This window comes from Peromyscus maniculatus, chromosome X (genome assembly GCF_049852395.1).
Source record: "Peromyscus maniculatus bairdii isolate BWxNUB_F1_BW_parent chromosome X, HU_Pman_BW_mat_3.1, whole genome shotgun sequence".
Taxonomy (NCBI): Eukaryota; Metazoa; Chordata; class Mammalia; order Rodentia; family Cricetidae; genus Peromyscus; species Peromyscus maniculatus.
This window is the reverse complement of record NC_134875.1, coordinates 117,100,014-117,122,153: the sequence shown is the minus strand read 5'-3', so window position 1 is coordinate 117,122,153 and position 22,140 is coordinate 117,100,014. Positions and strand designations below refer to the sequence as shown.

Here is a 22,140-nt window from a genome sequence, read left to right as displayed (position 1 = left end):
TATGCTAGGCAAGCACTGTACCAATAAACTACATCTCCAGCCCTAACATGTGCTCTTGATAATGGGCTACAGAAGTGATTTTTCATTACTGAAAATTTAATGTATAACAATGATTCTGATTTGATAAGTATTTCAGTTTCTACTACTCTGATAAAACACCCTGACCCTGACCAAAAGGCAACTGAGGGGAGAAATGGATTTATTTCACTTACAATCTAGTATTATGGGTAAATGGAGACCAGAACTTCAAATAGCAAGTCACACTACATCTCCAATCAAGTGAAGAGAGAAATGTGTGAATATAGGCTCATTTGCTTACTTGCATATGCACCATTCCTCCACTCTTATATAGTTCTGGACTTCTTGTCAAGGGAATGGTGCTGCCCACAGTTGGCTGGACCTTGCCATACCAATTAATTTGATTAAGACAATCTTCCACAGACATGCCCATAGTCCAACCCAATGAACACAATCCCTCATTGAGACTCTTCCTAGGTGGTTCTAGGTTATATCAAGATGACAATGAAAGTTAACTATCACAGTAAAATATCTTAGAAGAACCAAGTGTGGTAGCTCAGGTCTAGCATCCCAGCACTTGAGGTGAAGATATGAGGATCAGGAGTTGAAGGCCAACCTCAGCTCCGTATTGTGTCTGAGGCCCTCCTGGGCTCCATGGATCCTTGTCTCAAAATCAAAAGAAAAAGAAAAGAAAAGAAAACAACAATAAAAGATCTCTAGACTTTTGAATAGAATCATAGAAATTCCTAAAGGACTTTTCCCCTCCAGTCACCATTTTACAAAGAATGAGAGAACATAAATTTGATACATTTCACTAAACAATGTAACAGTGTTACAAAATTTATGTTCATTGTAGAACTTATTATTTATATCATTTACTTTTTCTAGTTCTCCATGGTTCTTGTTTTATTATACTGCTGTATATTTCCAGTGAACATGACATTCAACAACTCAAAACTACTTAATGATGTATGTAGCCTTAAAAATGCAACTTCTCAGAGTAGAAAAGAAACTCAAGAAATCCATAAACATGTGAAGTAATCAATTCTAGCAAATTTCTTTCACAACTAGAACAAAGCAGGTTAAAAAAAAAATGTCCTTAAGATTTGAGATTTTAACAGCACAGTGAACAAACTTAATTGTAGAACACAGCTGAGTACATTTGTATATTTGTATATGTGTTTGTGTGTGTTTGAGTGTATACGTTTTCCTACCCAACAAATAGAGAATAGATACTTTTAAAATCTATTTTTCTACTTTTGGAGCTTTTGCAAATACTTTTCATGTGATAAGTAATAAAAGAAGTCTCAGAAAATTCTAAAGCAGCTAGATGATAAAGGCCAGGTTCTCACACCGTTAGGAAACTATATTTGGAGTCATAATAAACAGATACTTAAAAACAAATTAAATTTTAGGAAGCCAAAACAACATACCTCTATGGATTAATAACCTCCCAGCTATGTGTGTAATTCTTACTTCTGCTAAATAACCCGTGGTTTAATGAGGGTGTCACAATGGAAAGTACCAAAAAATGTTAAAACTAGTTGAAAGCTTATATGGAAAGATCAAGAGTAATTTTAGCTGAAGTCAGTAAGCTTGGTTGGTTTTGTGTGTGTGTGTGTGTGTGTGTGTGTGTGTGTGTGTGTGTGTGTGTGTGTGTTTCAATTCAGAGTCTTTGTTGCCTAGGTATTTTTTAACTTTATTTTCTGTTCGGTAAAATTTTAACTTTTCAAAAGGGCAAGAACAATGCCATCTATTATTGAACATCTGGACCCTGAGAAATGTCAGGGTTGGTGAGGGGTCAGACTTACACAGGAATAATCATTCTGATTCAAAAATGGAATGTGCATGTATTGCTGGTGGGGATTAGAAGGATGGGGAGGTGACTTTCCAAAGTCCCTGAGCGCTTGGAGCTCAGCAGAGTAGAGAAGCATTAGCCCCCACCCCTCTCATGCCCTCTTCCTCCTTACACGGGGACTCTGACATTTGCAGCTGTGACTTAAGGAGCGGGTCCCTTCAAAATGAGTGCTTATCACTTATTTATCATGAACAGTATTTCCATATGGCGTGTGTGTGTGTGTGTGTGTGTGTGTGTGTGTGTGTGTGTGTGTGTGGTTTGGAGCTTGAACCCAGGGATTCATACATGCTAGGCTAGCACACTACCATTCTACCATTGAGTTGTATAACTTAGCCTTTCTCTTCTCGGGTTTTAATTTGAAGAAGTATCTTGTTGAGTCACCTGGCTGTCCTTGAATTCACCGTGTAGCTGCGGTAGGCCTTGGACTTGTGACCTTCCTGCCTTGGCCTCCTGAGTAACTGGAATTACAGGCTTGTGTCACCAGGCCTGGATTGTTATTGAGATGGGCCCCACATCCTCCTGTTTTGACTTGGACTAAGAAGAGCAAACACCAAATTGTAGATAATGAGTCCACACCGAAGCCCTGACACAGTTCAGAATATGTAGGAATGACCAAAATCCATTAAATCTGTTTGGCCTGGATAATTAGCTGGTGACTGTTGAAAATTTAGTCCCTGGTGCTCTTGAAGCAACTGAAGTGTAAAGTTCTACCTTCCCTGCGACTGACTAAAGATCATCCAAGACTGGTTTCCATACAGCCCTCGCCTGAGAATTATTTTTGTTCAGTTTGTATTTTAAAGGGCTTTTAAATACACATACAAGGAATCAGCCTCTGGATATCTGTGTCCCTCAAGGTTTAAGATATTTACCATCTAACTGTACACAGGGTAGGGTGGTGGGATTACCAAACCCTGCAGTAGACCACGGGTTTACTAATATGGTCCTTACACCAGCTTGCTGATTCTTGGGTCTCCTCCAAAGTTCACTATCGAGGTACGGAACCCAAAAATGCCTGTGTGGACAGCCCTTATTGGTTCTGATGCATGCTGAAACTTGAGACTTGTTCTGTCATGGAAGATCACCTTTCCCTTAGTCTTTCAGATACGAAGAGATTCAGAGTAGACTATGGCCAACTGCTAAGGGAGGGGGGTTTTTCTTTTGTTGTGTTTTATTTTGTTTCCCATTCTTAACTCATCAGTAGTCTGTGCTTCTCTCCCAACCCCCTGTGAGGACTTTTATCTGATCTATACTAAAGATTCATGGAGGAATCTAAGGCCTAGATATGAAAACAAGAGATTTGGGGGCCAGCAAAATGGCTCAGTGGGTAAAGGGGCATACCACCAACCTGACAAATGGAGTTCAATTCCCAGAACACACACGGTAGGAGAGAACTGGTTCCACAAAGTTGTCCTCCTCTCACAATCACACATGCCCTATATATGGACACTGTAAATAATACAAATAAATGCATAAATAACACAATGAATGTTAAAAGAAAACAGTGGATTTTGTTGTACTAAATATAACTATGAATGTCCTTTAACTGTGCGATCCAAAGCCATAGAATGCTGACTGTTGACTTTCTTCTCTGTTCTTAGTCTCCTCCTTCTGTCTGCCTTTTCTGTCCCTCGTCTCTCTCGTCATCTTTTCTCTCTGCCTTTTTCTTCCCTTGGCCCTTTCCCTATTTCCTCTTGTTCTTTATCCCTGTTTCTACTTTTCTCCTCCCTCTCTCTACTGAACCCTACCTCTTCCCCTCTCCAGCTATCTCTTTCTCATTTCTTCCCCCTGCTCTGATTTCATTTCTGCTTGTCCAGGGTCAAATGGTTAAAACAGTAACAACAGTATTTCCTGTGTAAATACATTCCTATTAATAATAACACTAAATGGAAACTTTTGGATTCAGAGATCGGTATCCATGAAAACTACCAAAGGAAGAGGGCTTTAAATTTCTAGTAGTGGTCAGTGTCTTGATGATAGCACTACCAGTAGTAATAATATGAATAATAATGTTTCACTGGTTTTGTTGTGGTTACTTTATACTGACCCTGTGTCACTTCCAAATACTTTCCTAAGAAAGTACTTTTCAGTGTAGTCTGGGACCCTGGGGGATGCCCAAGACTGATCCAGAAGTCTCTAAGGTCAAACAGTTTTTATCTTCGTCCTAAGATATCATTTGTTCTTTTCATTGTGCTGACACCTCTACTGGCTATACAAAAGCAATAGCAGCAAAAACTATTACCTGACTCTGTGACCAGAGCCAAGGAAAGTAGTCACTGTAGTATTTACCGTGTTTGTGAAAGGAGAGAGAAAACCAGATTTATTTTAGAAAGTCTCTAATGATACAGCAATTTTTTTTATTAAACTTTGACCTTTGAAGACATGTGCATTTAATGTCTTATGTGAGAAAATGGGGGTATACCCACAGAACATTTCTACATCCTAAGTGTGTTTGACTTGGGAGCTTACTTAGTCCCCTTTTTCACTGACCGCCATTTTTATTTGGAAGAAGAACTGATAAGTAAACTGTGCTTATGCTAACTTGGGTGGTAGCAGACATTTTCCTGCAAGTGGATGAAGGCAGCCATAATTTTAAGGAAAATATTCTACTGGTAGAATGGCCAAACAAAATGATCCCTCCTTAATGAGACAGAGGCTATGTTAACTCTTTTAAAGCCATCTTATGCTCTCAAATGTCATTTCTAATTAAAGGGAAAATCTGCTTGGAATACTAATGAATTTTCAAATTACAGAGCTAAAACTGTTTCCTAAAGGTTATGTAGTATGAAGCCACTCATTTTATAGATTAGAAAAATAGAGCCCATATATTAAAATCTACACCCCAGATGACATTCCACAAATGTGTGATTTATGGTGTCATATTTTGTAGTGTTTTAAATTTCCAAGCACTTTCATATATTCTTTTTCATCTGACCCTTACACAGGCCTCTGAGTACATAAAACTGTTTGAAGATGAGAAACTGAGAGACTCAAAGAGGTTAATTGTCTCAATGCACTTTATACTTTCCTGCCCTTTCATCTATTATCTCAAGGCCCTGAACTAAAGGCAGTACAGGTGGAGAGGACGGAGACGCTCTACAACTTAGCAACTAAATACTTGTGAAAGAAGAGGAAATGCAGAAGCCAGGGAAATTTCCAAAACCATTTGCTTTAGAACTTAAGAGAGAATGGGTAGTTGAGGAACTAAAAATAAAGACAGAATAGAGTCTGTCAGTAAATGTTGTGGCATCTGCTTTAGAGAACTCTTAAGACGTACAGGCTGTGGACCTGGTTTATTTAGGAAAGATGGCATGCATACCAGTAACTCTAATTCAAGATAAAGATTGTTGAATGCCTCATGAAAACCATAAATGAAAGCCTGTTGCTGCTCACCAAAGACTGACTTTGGTCACGGGAAATATTTATGAAAGAGTGCTGCTGAATTGTTGAATTTGGATGTGTAGAGGTGATTACACGGAGACAAGAAGAATCCCCTTACAACAAACTAGTGAGAAGAGCATTCAAGGAGGAATATCTGGTATAGAAGTTAGTGGGGAATTTGGCATGTGTAGGAAGACCACAATTATAATTGAATACAATTACTCCACCAAATGTCTAGAAATGTTTGCCGCAGAGTCTGAAAACATGGTGATGCTGCATGTTATGATTTAGATGTGAAATATTTCCTGAAAAAGCTTGTGTGTTGAAGTTCTTGGTCCCCAGCTGGTAACAGATGAAAAATGACTGGATCATAAGGGTACTGACTTCATCCATGTACAGATCCATTGACGAGTTCATAGTTGAGTGGTCTATTAGGAGACAGGTCCTTGCTGGAAGAAGTTAGCCACTGGAGGAATGTATACTTGAATAGTATACCCATTCCCTGGCCCCTTGCTGGCTGTTTCTCTACTTCCTGTCTACCATGATAGGAGAAGTTTTGTTCTCTAGTACCATTCTGCCATGACATACTACCTCATCACAGGCCAAGGAATAACAGAGACAGTTGGCACAGACTAAAACCTCTGAAACTGTGAGCCAAAATCAATGCGTCCTTAGTTGATCTTGTTGGTGCACCCCTGTAATCCCAGTACTTGGGAGACTGAGAAAGAAGGGCCACAAGTTAGAAAACACCTTATAATCACACACACACACACACACACACACACACACACACACACACACACACACACAAAATCTTTTCTTCCTTCTTGGATTTTGTCACAGGAAGGAAGGATTAGCTAGTAAACTCTAGCTAATGGACAGTTTTCCATTTGACTTTTTCAAAAAATGATATTCTGTGTCATGTGCAGACGTGCACACCTCTAATTCTAGCTACTAAGACTAGGGTAAGAGGATCACTTGAACTCCAAGAATTCAGACATCCTGGACAGCATCGTTAGACACCTTCTCAAATCTGTAGTCTTTAGATAACTTTATTCTGCTCTCACTTAGAAATCCAGTCAATTCTTTAGATTATATTTTCACCTGAAAAAAACATCCCTATGTGTGTCTTAGAGAAATATGGCTTTGTCTTATAGATTTTCTTCTCCTTTGCCATTATTTTTGTTATTTTTCATGGCAGAATTAACCTGATTTAGATGTTCATTATTTTTTTTTCCCTAGAAAAGTCAGAAAAATATGATCCACGTGATGTTGAAAGGCTTCAGCAAGATGATAATTGGGTTGAAAGTTACTTAGTTTGGAGACATAATGTTGTGGATGAAACACTGAAGATGCTTGATGAGAGTTTTCAGTGGAGGAAAGAATTTTCTGTCAATGGTAAGCTATTGGACTTCACCTTGACAGGGTGATACCATCTGTATAAATGTTATTGTTAGATGTTTGTCTGTATTTGCAGTCATCATTAACACTAGAATATTATCTTTAGGGGCCTAATCATACTTTCAAAGGGACCATTTATGACAAAATCTTAGAAGGAGAATCATTCATAAGAAAATCAGATCACAGAGAACCAGGTCACTCATTGCCACTAAAAGAATGGTTACCTAGTCTGTGTTTGGTTCAATTCCATTAAACAATGGCAAGATAGTCTTCTATGGTGGTATTCTAATTGTACTGAAATGTGATTTTGATTGTATGTTAATAAATAAAGTTGCCCGGGGGTCAGAGCTATTAGAGCCATAGCAAGAGTGTGGTGGTGGTGGCACATGCCTTTAATCCCATAGATCTCTGTGTGTTCAGGGATACAGCCAGCATTGGAGACATATGCCTTTAAGACCTAGGGGGCTGTACATTCAGACAGTGATGAGACAGTCACGTGTTTGGGTTTACAACCAATGAGAAGGCAGAATGACTGGAAAATCGACTTACACACAGGAAGTAGCTCTCTCTTTCGAGAAGCTGGGACACAGAGGAGGAAGGGTGAGGTTTTAGCTCTGAGCTCTGACCTCTTGGCTTTCTCTTTTACATTGTTTCTGTGTTTCTTATTTAATAAGACGGTTGGTTACATCAACAGTCTTCCATATTAGACCTAGAAATAAGAGGATATTGCTGTCCTGTTTTGTTTTTTCAGTTGTTGCCCATGCCTTTCCATATCCCCAGAGTACCTCATATTTGTGAGTGTTCCATAACTGAATTGGGAGCCCAGAATAGCAAGCTTTTCCCCAAGGAGTCCTGTGGTAGCCTTCTCTAAACTCTTCTACTAGATTGAAATTTGTCATCAAATGGGTGTTTGAAATCTTAGAGGAAATTTTACAGTAGTTTTCAGATATATGAAGAACTTTGCAGGGAAGGTTACCTATTATCTCCTTCTAAAATGTTAACAAGAATAATTAGACAAAACTGCCCATTTCAACTACCTATAAGCATGAACTTGGGAGTGACTGAGTCTAAAGACTTATACAAAATAGTCAACAAATCTAGAACTAATTTTCTCCCTATTCTTTATACTAGAGTCCACAAGAAAGGGCATACCTAAAATCTAAGAAGTCAAGTGATGGGAAATATAAAAATGTAGGCAGTTTAAACAAGGAAACAAGTATTCATCAAGAAAAAAAATCACATATCTGCAATTTCTAAATCATAGACAGAATAAATTTATTTGGAATAAAGTTTGTTGTGTGTGTGGCTTTTTCCCCTTTCTTTCTTTCTTTCTTTCTTTCTTTCTTTCTTTCTTTCTTTCTTTCTTTCTTTCTTTCTTTCTTTCTTCCTTCCTTCCTTCCTTCCTTCCTTCCTTCCTTCCTTCCTTCCTTCTTTTCTTTCTCTCTTTCTTTTTTTTTTTTAGCTCATGGAGAATCTCGTACTTAATTCAACAATGTGTGTATTCTTGCATAGGTTATGTTTTGGGTGACAGAGCAAAGATCTGAGATGGGCAGAGGGGATGACAGAGAAACCTTGACTGTTCTCTGGGAAGAGCTTCCCTGTGCTGCCTTGCCACACTGGTCCTTAGCCTCCCTTAGAGACTAGTTAGGTCTATTTGGTTTGCCTGCTAAAGAATTTGATCTTTTTTCTTGAATTCTTTTCCACCTACTCTAAAACATTAGCATTTACTGTATAGAAAACTTAGTAGAAAAATACCATCTTGGGGGTGGGGAGGTAGCCCAGTAGGTACGATGCTTGTTGTACAAGTATGACTAAATTTAGATCCCTAGCACTTACTTGAAAAGTTAGGCATGGCAACATGCACTTGTAATCAGAGGGCTGGGGGTGGAGGGCGGGGTGGAAACGGGACACCAGGGGCTTTGCTGGCCAGCTAGTGTAATAGTATAACCAAATCAGCTCAGCAAGCTCGAACTCCAGTGAGAGACTTTCTCACAAAAGTAAGGTGACAGTGGAAAGGAAGACAACCCACATCAATGCCTGGTCTGCATGCACGCGCGCACACACACACACACACACACACACACACACACACACACACACACACGGCAGGGTAGGGTGCTAAAGAGGAGATGGATAAGTGGCATCTTGTTAGACAAAACAGTGATATTTTACCCCCTCAAATTCTGAGGTTGTGTGAATATTTTATTAATGTAGCTTTTATTTGTTTAGGAGGAACCTAGGGATAGAATCCATGACCTTGTCTGTGCTAACCATGTACCCTCCTACCACTGGACTACACCCAGACTCCTCCTCCAGGATTAAATTGAATGGTCTCTTAGTGTTAACATGTGTTGATAAGTCAAGTCATTATTTGAAATCCAACCAGAATCTGCAGATATCCACAGAAATAAGAGAGTTTTTCCAGTTCTTTCCATCATCTGTAAATCTTTTGTGCGTTGTTTCTCAGCAGGAACTAACTTTGTATTACCAGCCACTCTTTCTAATTTTTTAACAAGTTACATTTATTCAAGATTTAAGTTGTACATTGTTCATGTTTGAGTAAGTGATGCTACTATGTAACATTATTTTTATAGTGTGAGTTTTCTTTTTAGATACATAGGTTACTATTATTGATCAAAGTTTATCACTTTCTAGATCTTAGTGAATCCTCTATTCCAAGATGGTTATTAGAACTTGGTGGTATTTATCTCCACGGTTATGACAAAGAAGGTAACAAATTATGTAAGTATATTCAGCTCATACCCTACCTTTTTAAGATTTTGAGATGCATATCTGTGTCTCTATTAATAATCACAGAACTTTTCCATATGTATACGCAATAAATTTCCTGTAACTAGAGGTGTGTGGCTCTCTTTACCCCTGTCAAATACTATCAAAGCATAGTTTGCCTTATTATAAACTAAGCAGTAAACACAAATGCTGTGTCTTAGTTACTTGTCTATTTCCGTGATAAGACATCATGACCAAGGCAACTTAATAAAAGAGTTTATTTGGGGCTTGTGGTTTCAGAGGTTTAGAGTCCATGACCATCATGGTGGAGAGTATGGTAGCTGGCAAGTAGGCATGGCACCAGAGCAGTCATAACACAGTCAAAGTATTTCAGTTAGTCATTATCTTCTTTCTCTCCTGGTCTCCTCTTAGCGTTTTCTGAAATGTGTGTAGTAATGGGAAGAAGAGTAACAGTCATCTGTTGTTCAGATGACTTTCTTATGCTCCTTTCCACTCGCCCAAATCTAGCTTGAGTTGGTACTAAGGGTAGGAGAGCCTATGTGCATCTTCCTTGCCTTTTCTTTAGCTTGTGAACTGCACTGTATTTTGACTTTCCTCTTATCCCTGCCGCTTCTTTTTCAGTCTCCTTTTCTCATGCCTCTTCTGCAGTTTGTTCCTGAAACGTGTTTCCCAAAGCCCATTCTTTTCTTGGTTTCTTATACTTTGCATCTGCTACTGTCCCATGGGGTCATCTCAGACACATCAGCTTTGGCAACCTCCCAATTCACAGTGCGGATCCCATGCAATTCCCAAGCTGCTTGTGCATACCCAGCTGCCCGCCAGCTGGTGTCTCTTGACTGTGAGCTGCCTTCAACACTCAACATGATCTACAGCTCACACTTGTATCCTGCCATCATGCTCCTTCTGGATTGTCAGCTCTGGCTCATTTCTTGGCTCTCCCTATAATTTTAACATCATTTTGGTTCCCGATTCATCTTTACCAGCCACTTCCTCAGTTCATCCTGTCTACCCTGTTCTCTTCCCAGGTTGTGACCCGATAGGTTTCCTCCCTGGCCTCTTCCACGCCAACCTCTGTGGCACTGCTCAAGCTGGGTTTTGAAAAAGCAAAACCAAAATGACGCTAGGACTTCAAAGTCATCTAGCCATCCCTCCCCTGCCTCTGTTCTGCTCCTCTTCTCACCATCCCATTTCAGTCTTAGCTGTCAGCACCCTAAGCTTTCCATGTCCCACTCCCCTGCATGGCTCTCCTCAGGCCTCCCCGCTGCCTGTCTGTGCGTCTCTTGTGGGTGGAACATATTTTCTAGTGTTTGATCAGACCAGTGGCTTTCCTCTTAAGCATAGTGCAGAGCACTTCTGGGTTATTACAAAATGCTGTTTGTTCACCTGCATTCTCTCTTCAGCTCACTTAAAAGTGACGTCTGTTTATTTCCTAAAGGAGCGAAAAGTAGTTTGCCTCTCTTCTACTCTTTCATTTAAAGGTCCCAAGTGCAACTATTTCTCATTTTAAAGAGGGGAGAGATGTTTTTATTCAAAACAAGATGAATTATAAATGAACATGCCAAGGGAAATTATATATATATATATATATATATATATATATATATATATATATATATATATAAAATGAAAATGCCACAAATAATAAACAATATGCTTATTTTTATCTGTTGTTCTGCTTAAAGTCTGGATCAGAGTGAAGTATCATATAAAAGACCAGAAAACCATAATGGACAAAAAGAAGCTCATAGCGTTCTGGTTGGAACGATACGCCAAGAGAGAAAATGGGAAGCCTATCACAGTGATGTTTGACATGTCAGAAACTGGACTCAATAGCATGGTAAGTATTCTTCATTAATCCTAAAGTGTGGTTTGTCCTGGTTTCCTCTTTATTTCCTGTCTTCTTGACATCTAAATATTGTTGTAAGATGAAGCTAGCAGAATCTAAAATGATTATTTTTCCCCTTGCATTGCGTGTGAAGTCAAATGTGGAATAGGGTTTGCAGAGAATTAAATTTGCTTCAGTATTTGGTAGGGATGCTGTATTTCCTAGCGATGTTCCATGTCTGATGATATAGATGGAGAGGTAAGACATGGAGGCTGGCAGGACATGAGTCACTGCGATGAACACTGAACATTTTCAGCATGCTAATATCCACCAGCACCAACCCCCATGCCTAGAACAGAGCAACACAGTCACTAAATATTGAATAAACACATGCATAACCTCTGTGACCTTATATTTTTGCCTTGTTTTGAGGGTGCAAGGTATTCATGTGAGTTTGCTTCATGCCATACTCTGCTATTGTTGGGCACTTGTTTATACTTCTTGAATTTTGTTATTTGTTTATTTTATCTAGTAAGCTTGCACAGCTAGTTTTCTTCAGATGGTTTTACCAGCCTGAAAATTTAGTTAAATCACTAGTTACAATAGCAATATATTCTTCTATGTACACCAGTAGCCACAGCTACGTATGAAGCTGAGGTATAAAGATACTTTAAACCTGAAAGTTTATAATGTTTGTTTAAAAAGTTCATAAAAGCCGGGCGGTGGTGGCGCACGCCTTTAATCCCAGCACTCGGGAGGCAGAGCCAGGCGGATCTCTGTGAGTTCGAGGCCAGCCTGGGCTACCAAGTGAGTTCCAGGAAAGGCGCAAAGCTACACAAGAGAAACCCTGTCTCGAAAAAACCAAAAAAAAAAAAAAAAAAGTTCATAAAAGTTCAAGGATAGCTTGGACAGCATAGTGAGACTGTCTCAAAAAATAATGACAGATTAGGAAAAAGTCTTTGTGTCCAACATGGCAAAATGGTCAATTAAGTTATATTTCATTGATAGAGTATACATAACTATGTATGTTGGTATTTGTGAAGAACTTGTAATAATATTGGAGAATACCTGTTTAAGATAAAAAGAACTGTTTTACTACAGTATGTGTGTGGCTATGTAGCCCAAAATAATGGTATCTTAAATGTAAACAACAACAAAACCAGGTTAGAGTAAACAATTAAAGAGAGCTTTAGGGGAAGGAGACAGCAGAATGTTTTCTCACATTAAGAATCTAATACCCTGCGTATTTTTAAAAATGTAGTTTCCATTGAGTGGATTTTAAATTATAAAGCAAAACATTTTATATTCTAAATGAAACTAAAGTTACTTAGATAAGTCAACATTCAATAAAGATAGAGTATGATCCTGTTGTTCTTTAGGTACCAAAGCCACCTATTATTACTTCACCACCATGAACAATGTATGTTAATGTTTTCTGTACCAAATATAGTGAATTGATAGGAACTATATGATGGTTTTTCAAATGACTTACAGAATGTCTTTTCTAATTTGTAAAGAAAGACTATTGGTACTATTACATATTTTAGTCACTGATAATGTTATATAGCACCTGAATCTTTACTGGATAATTTCTTTTTTATATGACACTTTTAGGATTCACAAAGTCAGCATATAAAGATGCATTAAAAATGCTTTAGTAAGAGTTGAACTTCAATGTTGACTATAGCCTTTTACCTTCCTAGCTAAAAGAATGGAATCATTTAAAATTATACAAATAGCTAGATTTTAAATAATCGACATTTTAGGAGAGGTTTATCCATTCTCAGCAGTTGAACTAGAAAGAAAAATCTTGCATGCATCATCAGAGGGTGGACACTTTGAATGATAAAGACACCATTCTGAAAAATATCCTAAGAGATTGTACAACAAGCTGTTTCATGAAGCTATGGTATGTAGTACCCAGTGTAGGCATACATCACATCCCCCAAAATTAGCAGTATTCAAGCTTTTATGAACAAGGACATTCAATTGAATAAATGATTTTATGACTACTAGATGAAGACTAGTAAGAGTATCAGAGAGTGGTCATGGCTGTTAAATTATGTAACCAAATGTTTGTAGAGCTAGTTTTTTAAGCCCTTTCTCTGGCTCTTACTTACCCATAGATTTTTGAAACTGTGCCCAGTGGATATAATGATTATTTATAAAGGTATTATTATATGCTAGGATTTCTCCCATATTCAATAGTTATAGCTAGGGATACTTACATTCAGTTTACTGCAATTAAAGGTGCTGCAACTCATGCTGGGAATGACTTTATAGGTTGTCCTATCTGGAATCACCAGGTTTTTAGTAGCTGTACTGGATTACAGCTTGTCTGCTTAGCTTTTCAAACTCACAGTGTTTATAAGGTGGCTAAGCAGGATTAATAAAACAACCTGCTAGCATGGAATAATATGGGGAATGAAACATGAATAATGTCCCTAATGACCTAATTTTCTGTTGTTGTATATGAATCAAGAGAACTACCCTGACAGCTGCTTAATACAGTCTCCTAACAATTGGATTGAATGAACAGCACTTGATTATGAGCAAAAAAAACAAAAAACAAAAAAAACAAAAACAACATTAATCTGGGTCCTTTTAAATAAAAAGTAAACTGGCAGGTCTGATCAGTGGGATCATTGTGTAAAAAAATTAATACAGTATTTTTATTGAAGCTCTTTTAAGGTAAAAATTAGATTTAGAAAGTAAATACTAAACCATAACCTATATATGTATAGCTACAAATGAGTACCTATATATCATTTCAGTTAGTCAGGTTATAAATAATTCTTTAGTTGTTCAATAGAATTTTAGAGTCTCACTGTGGGAATCACTTTTATATACATTGCATACCCCATGGCTCTTGTAGCCTGAAGCATATAACTAGTTTGAAGTAATACAAGTAATTTTTAAAATACCAATAACTGTCTGACTTCTTTAACTCAATTTTTAGAGCCAATTCTTAGCTTAATGACCTAAACCTTAATCCTTGGGGCAATAGATACTTATATTAGCTTATCTCTTAAGAAAAATAGTAATCTCACTTGTATTTAATAATTTATCACCTTTAGAAATGTGTAATTGGAAGTTTTCTAATATGGACAGCCTTAAAGCTTTAATCTTTATTTTAGGACATGGAATTTGTACGCTTTATCATCAGCTGCTTTAAGGTGTATTACCCCAAATACCTCTGTAAGTAACTTACTCCTTTATAAAAACATAATATGTTGAAATTATAGATGATGTCCAAAAATTATAAAGCTTTATATTGCAGAGTCTCATACCTGGACTATTGTTTTCTGATGAAATACTTTAAATGTATTCATAGGTAGACATGTAAATCCTCATCATGGTAGATACATAGACAATTTTTTGCAGTAATTTTCCTTTAAAGTTACTGGTGCAAGTGAAGTTCTAAACACCAAGACATCCTGTAACATCTGACACACAGCTGTGTGCAATTATACATTTATTTGCAATGTGAGCCCATTTTTACTGATCTTTGTCTAAAATTATATTTATTATGTGGAACTTGCTGCATGTAAGAACAGATAAGCAGTACTGATAAGGCACATTGTACGATAAATACATATAGTATGTTACTAATTGCCGTTTTAAAATTGGCACTAAGAAAATACTGAATCACAATGCACTACATTTGACTCTGGTATTTAGAGAGTTTTTTATTACTTTGTTTTCTTATGGTGCTGGAGATTGAACCCAGAGCCTTGTACATGCCAGGCAAGTGTTCTACCACTAAACTAACATCCTCGGCCTTGTTTTGTTTGTTTTGAATGGTCACTCTCCCATTGATGACACAAATGATGGACTCCTCATAAGCCTTATATGCTCATTTTTCATATATTTCAGTTTTACAGAACTGGATTTAAATATATTTGACTGTTTATGTGCAGTCAAATATATTTAACTCCAGTTCTGTAAAACTGAAAGGGCAGGAAAAGCAAAGGTTTATCAAAATGGAAATCCACAAAACTGCCTGCGCATATTCCTGACAGATCCCACAGTTAGGATCTCTTGGGTAACCAAAAGCACAATGGATATCTAGGATCAGCACAACCTACAGCCCTATACTGCAATCCCTTTAGAGACTGTGACTGTTGGTAAAGAGAATGACAGTGTCCAGGTTGGGAAACTTGAACGATCTATTGTTCCTTGTGTATCTGGTACACCCTGACTCATTAAGTCTTGCTGAGCAGTGCCCATCAATGGATGCTATAGAATTACTACTTCATGATATTAACCTGCTTCTTTTATGGGCAAAACAAAACAAATGCTTGTTTGTTGAAGGATGTAAAGGACGTTGTGGTGAGCCATGTAGAAATAATACTAATGTAACTATTACTTTATAAAATACATTCAGCCTTCCAAAATACCTGTTCACTGAAATACTTAAAAGCATTTGTGATGAGCCACTGAGAAAAAATATAACTATAGTTATTTATCAAATATGTCCAGGATTACTTTGAAAGAACGATTCATGGATTCATATAAAAGTGAATGGTAATATTGTTCATTTCAGTTAAATACAGATGATGTCTGTGTTCTACAAAATCATGTGGTTTTGCAGACATTGGATTTTATGGGCTCTTTAACTGATTGTTTTTCAAAACATGCCATGAGCTATTCTACTTTAGTTAAACTCCCACTGAGTAACAGGAATACTGAGCGCGCCAGTCTACCTCTTACTGATACCATGTTTTTTGTGCGCTTTACTTTGTGCTAGTTTTGTGTAACATTCTACAGGGTTCTCTGCTCAGAGAAAAATGAAATTACATATTCGGTTCATCTGGAATAGAAGAATGAATTGGCTATCGCCATCTCCGTTGTGGTTTCTGATATTTTTCCCTCACAGGTGTTGATAGCGCTCCTTAATATCCTCGGTTCTGTATGTAAAATAACCGCTCTGTCTACTTTGGAAGTATTGGCTTCCTGGAGCTCATAACATTGAAGAAAAAAGTAGTTTCTGTTTCTTAGAATCAGAAGGAAGGGACGGCTCTGTGACTAGTTTAATAGTGTGACTCAAGAAAATTATAAGTGAAGCCATAAATTAGACATGTAAATATTTTTAAAGTGCAGTTGCTTTCTGCACTGGTCTGACATGTCACACTCATGTCCTCTTAACCATTTTCTTGTGTACCTTTGTTCAGGCAGCAAACTCAGCAAATGAACAAAGGAAAGCATTGCTTGCCAAAAGACAATGACCGTGCATTGTTGGGACCCCTCCCCGTTGTGAGACAATGGTCTGTCCCAGCACTACTCATACTTCCCTGAATTCAAACTTGGCCAATCAGCTCAATTTTTCCTCACATGTTAGTTTTTTTTTCTAGATCAGGTCAAACTGGTAGCGTATTATAGAGGTACTAAGTCAAATTGAGTGATTCTTTTTTTCCATCTTTCAGCAAAAATAGTGATCTTTGATATGCCTTGGATAATGAATGGTGAGTGTATTATTTGTGTTTTTCTAAAGTGTTTTGACTTTCATTTGTCTTACTTGGCCCATTCAACCATGTTTCTACAGCTGTTTAGGAAAATGTTTGTATTATACTTGTGTGCTCTTAAAAGGCTACAGCCAGGCTACTGAAAGGCTGGTTTTTAAACAAATAAGGCTGACATTCTCTCTCCTCAGACACTGAGAGTTTTCCCACTAGTCTTTTCTAATACGAGCCTCAAGATAATCTGCCATTTGGGCAAAGCAATTACAAGACGCCTCGTTCTGTTTCCCACACATAGGGTGTCTAACAAAACATGTGTTGCCTAGGTTTTCTCTTGGGGTTCAAGTGTGGAGGGACAAGGCGGGAGGAATCTGAAAGTCACTCTCAATCATTGTAGTCACATAGCCCTTTAACAATCATAATTTTGCTCTGAGTCTTTTGAAGTGGCCATTGAAAAAAATTACCTAGTGATTTTAAAAGGAACGCTGCTTCTTCACATTCTGTTTTCATTGGTGTTTACAGAAGTCCATTGTTGCATACGCAGCAAACAATAGGATCACTCTGTAAACTGGAATTCAGTTCTAGGAAAAGTTCCTGATTGGCAAACCTTTCATACTGGTAAAGAATAAACAAACACTTACTAAAATTTTAAATCAGAAAACAGAGGTCATTACTGACTTTATGGAATTAAAAAAACAATTATAGCAGCAAAATTAGGAAGCTAGATGAAAATGATAAATTATTAGGAAGACCTAGACTACTAAAACTGGCTCAAGAATAATCAGAAGTAGTAGCCAACAACCCCCCCCCCCAAAAAAAAAATCCCACAAAGAAGCATTCAGGTCCTGGTGGCTTTTCTGGCTAATTCTATGAAATACTTGAAGAATTCACCCGGATCCTTTGTAAACAGTTCTAAAACAGTTCTAAAAATAGGCCACAAAGGACTGATTGTAACTCATTTATGAGTAAATACAGGCCTGATACCAACATGAGATGTAAAGAAAACTCCAGACTGCACTCCTTACAACTGTAGATGCACCAGTCCTTTGAAGGTACTATGGCTAGGGGTATGGCTCAGTGACTGTGAGCCCTTGCCTAGCCTGTGAGAAGCCCTGAGTTCCACCTCTAGCACTACAGAAGGACAAAACTAACAAACTGTAGGCAAAAAAATAGAAAAAGCATTATAGGCTACAGAGATGCCTCAGTTGGGAAAGTACTTGAGAACTGAGTTGACTCCTCCAAGAACCTATGTAAAGCAGCCAGTTGTAGTAAGTAGCATGTGCCTATAACCTTAGCCCAAGGAGTGAGGGGTGAGGACACCAACAGGCAGAAGAACTCTGGAGCTGTCTGGCCAGCCAGTCTGATCTAATCAATGAGCTCAGGCTGGTGAGACCCTGACAAACCATGACAAAGCAGGATTTGTCTTAAGAATGCAAACTTGGTCCAAGTGGGAAAATCAGGGTAATATACCATATTAATAAAATGAAAAAGGGACAAAAATCTAATGCCATCTCATGATAAAACACTTTAAATAGTAGGACCAGAAAGTACTGTTTGAAAAAAAGTAGATTTTAAAGGGATCCTAGCAGTCCATACAAGGCTACCTTCCACAAATTCAAGAAGTTCCCCAAATGCCTTTCACGTTTGATCACTCACTAGGACTGCTAGAACTCACTGAAAGCAATGGTGCTCACTTTGTGATTTATTGCAAGGAAAGGCTTCAGAGAGATTCTTTCAGTGAGAAACAGATCTCTCTGTTGGCATCAGTGTGAGCAGCACACGCGTAGTATTGCCAACCAAGGAAATTCATTGAAGCCTTGTGTCTTGGTATTCAGAAATTGTCTTGGAGCTCCGTTATGTAGGCATGATTGATTTTGCCTGTGGTTAGTCCCCACTGATACTCCATAGACCACAGCTAGCTCCTACCTTAGATCACATGTTGGTTTTCCAAGTCCCTCCCAAAATCCTAGATCATGCTGTTCTCATTCATCTAAGGCCCCCAGGCTAAAAAAGACCTCTCTTTAGGTAACGGTAATTTTGAACTGCATAGAACAGAGCTTTTTGGCATTTATGATAACCTACAGCTAGAATCATTTGTGAATTATTTCAATAAAGCTGGCATGAAAAAAATCAGACTTAACACTTCATTTAATTCCAATAGCATGACTTCAATCCTGTCAAATCACAAGCTGTTTTAAAATGAAAAGGAAAGTTTAAGTAGTATTTGAACAAAAGCTTAAATCATAGTGAACCAGAATAAGAATAAAACATGATTTTCTAAACCACACTTTAATGTTTTTATTATTCTTATTTCCCCTTCTCTCTAATATCACTTTTGCATATTTGTTGCAGCAGTCTGCTTTTAGTTTTTTTTCCAAATGTGTTAAAAAAATGTCCCAATAGAAATATTTTTTTTTAAATTAAGCATAAAACAAACGACAGGACACAGGACAGAATTATAACTGTCAAATAGCTATGTTTGATAGTAGTTTATTCTTGTAGCGTCTTTCTCGTGGTTATATAAACTGTGAGGCCTGGGAAAAATGCAGAGTTTTGAGTCAGGAAGGAAGCTGGTTCTGGCTCGCACCCATAATGAGCAGGACCTCTTCCTCCTGTTTCTCCTTTTCCTTTGAGAAGGGTTTTCAGATTGAGGCTTTATCAGAAGAAACACAAAGTAAAAGATTCTTCACAACATCATGCAATTCCTTCCTGAATCACAGAGCAGTTTGCTTCATTGTCTAAAAGTCATAGTTGTTGAGGCCGCTGATAGATGTGGTCAGAGGTCAAAACTCTGAAAAGCTTCTCCATGAACATCAGGGTAATTTAGTCTTCCTGAATCTCTGTGGATCATTTGAAACCTGTGAGGGACATACATACCATCAAGCCTCCCAGAATTAAAGAACGGTAAGTGCCGTAACTCATAAGAAACACACTAACAGCTCCTAGTTGAAACTGGTCTCAGAAGTTGTGGGTTAGTACATACAGGAAAGTACTTGACAAGTCAAATAAAGCTCTGTGACGTGATTGTTTTTCTTCAGCTGCTTTCAAAATTGTGAAAAGCTGGCTTGGCCCCGAAGCAGTAAGTTTGTTGAAGTTTGCAAGTAAAAATGAAATCCAGGAGTATGTCAGTGTGGAATACCTGCCTCCTCACATGGGTGGGACAGTAAGTACAGTCCTTGAAACTTGTAGAATAATGCTGAATAATAGCACTCTACACTATGTACTCAAAAGGAAAAAGCCGTATCTTTTAAAAATGTTTTATTTATTCTTCTCTCATATAATACATTCTATCAATAGCTTCCCCTCCCTCTACTCTTTCCAGTTCCCCTACAAACTCTCATCTCCCCCAGATCCACTCCTCCTCCATATCCCCCCAGAAAAGAGCAGGCCTACCAGGGACATCACCCAAACATGGCACAAGATACAATAAGACTAAGCACAAACCCTCATATCAAGGCAACCCAGTAGGAGGAAAAGGGTCCCAAGAGCAGATAAGAGTCAAAGACACCCCTGTTCCCACTGTTAGGAGCCCCACAGAAACACCAAGCTAACAAATATAACATATTCAGAGGACCTGGTGCAGACCCATGCAGGCCCTGTGCTTGGTGCTTCAGTCTCTGTGTGCTCATATGAGCCTTGCTTAGTTGATTCTGTGGGCTGTGCTCTCCTGGTGTTCTCAACACCTCTGGCTCCTACAATTCTTCCTCCCCTCTTATACAGGGTTCCCCCAAGTTCCTCCTAATGTTTGAGTATGGGTCTCTGTATCTGTTCCCATTGGCTGCCAGAGGAAGCCTCTCTGGTGATAATTGAGCTAGGCACTAGTTTATGAGTATATCAGAATATCATTAGGAATCATTTCATTGACTTTTTTCCATTTGTGTTTGAGTCTACCCTAGGTCTCTGAGCTATCCAGCCTTCAGTTCCTGGTCATCCAGGCAGTATTGGGCATGGGCTCCCTCTCATAGCGTGGACCTCAAATTAGACATGCCATTGGTTGACCATTCCCACAAGTTCTACACCATCATTGCCCCAGCACATCTTGCAGGCAGGGCAGGCTATAGGTCGCAGATTTTGTGGCTGGGTTAATGTTGTGGTCCCACCACTGGAAGCCTTGCCTTGTTACAAAGGATGGTCAGTTTAGGCTCCATAGCGTCTATTACTAGGAGTCCTCGATAGGATCACCCTCATAGATTCCAGGGGATTTCCACTGCACTGGTTGCCATTGGCCCCCAGGTGCCCTCCAGTTCCGGTTGTTTCTCCCATACTCTCTTCCTCCACCCCCCCCCCCACCTGATCCCTCCTGTTCCCATCCCCATCTGCCCCCAGTCCACCTGCAAAATCTGTTCTATTTCCCCTTCCCAGGGAGATCCATGCCATATCATAATGCCCAAGGAAGGATCACTGATACCCCCAGAAAAGGATGCAGTGGTGTAGATACTTTTCACTTATGCTTCAAAGTTCACTAATTTTTTGAATAGCTAATATATGTATATGATTCTAAACTAAAGTGCTGCATTTAGGATTCAGAAGTATATTCAGAAACAGGTCTTCATAAAATGTCTTCTACTCTTGTCTCAACCACCCTATTGCCTTCCATGATTGCATTTCTTATCTTAATTTCCAGGGATGTGTATTGCGCATGTAGGCAAGTGTACATAAGCCTTCCTCCTACTCATTTTTTTTAGTAGATAGTGTATTTGTACAGTATTATACATCTCAGTTTTTCCTTCACAACACAGCATAGAGATCATTCCAAATCTGTGGCAAGATTTCACCTATGTCTGCAGCTATGTATGCTAACATGAGCCATAAGTTACTGAATTTTGTGTGCCCCCCCCAGCCACCCCCGTCTTTCCTATTCAGTAGTCTATTTAATTTGAAATGCATCCTTTAAAATGTGCTGCCAAAGTTTGGAAGGGGTGTTTGCTTTTGATTGATTTCTTCTCCTTTGTCTTGGGTGCTAAGGATCAAACCAGTGGCCAAATTCATGCTAGGCAAATTCTCTTGCGCAGCCCTCGGAATTTTTTTTAACTGATTTATATTACTTATTAATGGAGATCAGAAACAAGTGGGTGTGTTTGAAATGTTTAATGTTGTGGCCAGATGTGGTACTGCACACCTGTAATCTCAGTATCCAAAAGGTAAAATTAGGAGGATTGCAAAGTTCTGGGCCAGCCTGGACTACATGGTGACTCCCCACATCAAACAATTTTGTTAGTATTTACAAAGCTGTTAAAAAGAATATGAAAGCGACTTTTCCTAAAGTTCGAAACCTATGTAAATAATTATAGGTATATTTTGTCTGCCTGGCCAAATTGTATTTGAAGAGAACCAAAGAATAGCAGGATTAAGTTTTCAGCGGCCTTCTGTTTGTTTTCATTAATCAGAAGAGACTTGAACCAAAAAAATTAATTTTAAGTCTGTACCTTTCTTATTCTTAAACTTTATAG

The 22,140-nt window shown here is 38.4% G+C and overlaps 1 protein-coding gene across 2 annotated transcripts in view; it reads left to right on the top strand.

The window, feature by feature from the left end:
* Positions 1-22,140, top strand: part of Mospd2 (motile sperm domain containing 2) — a 40,074-nt gene that overhangs the window by 7,676 nt on the left and 10,258 nt on the right. For both annotated transcript variants that reach the window (XM_042268959.2, XM_006973198.4), the window contains exons 3-8: positions 6,497-6,652; positions 9,311-9,397; positions 11,089-11,243; positions 14,369-14,429; positions 16,658-16,696; positions 19,729-19,853. In XM_042268959.2, coding sequence (XP_042124893.1) covers positions 6,497-6,652; positions 9,311-9,397; positions 11,089-11,243; positions 14,369-14,429; positions 16,658-16,696; positions 19,729-19,853 — 623 coding nt within the window. The remainder of the gene's footprint in view (positions 1-6,496; positions 6,653-9,310; positions 9,398-11,088; positions 11,244-14,368; positions 14,430-16,657; positions 16,697-19,728; positions 19,854-22,140) is intronic.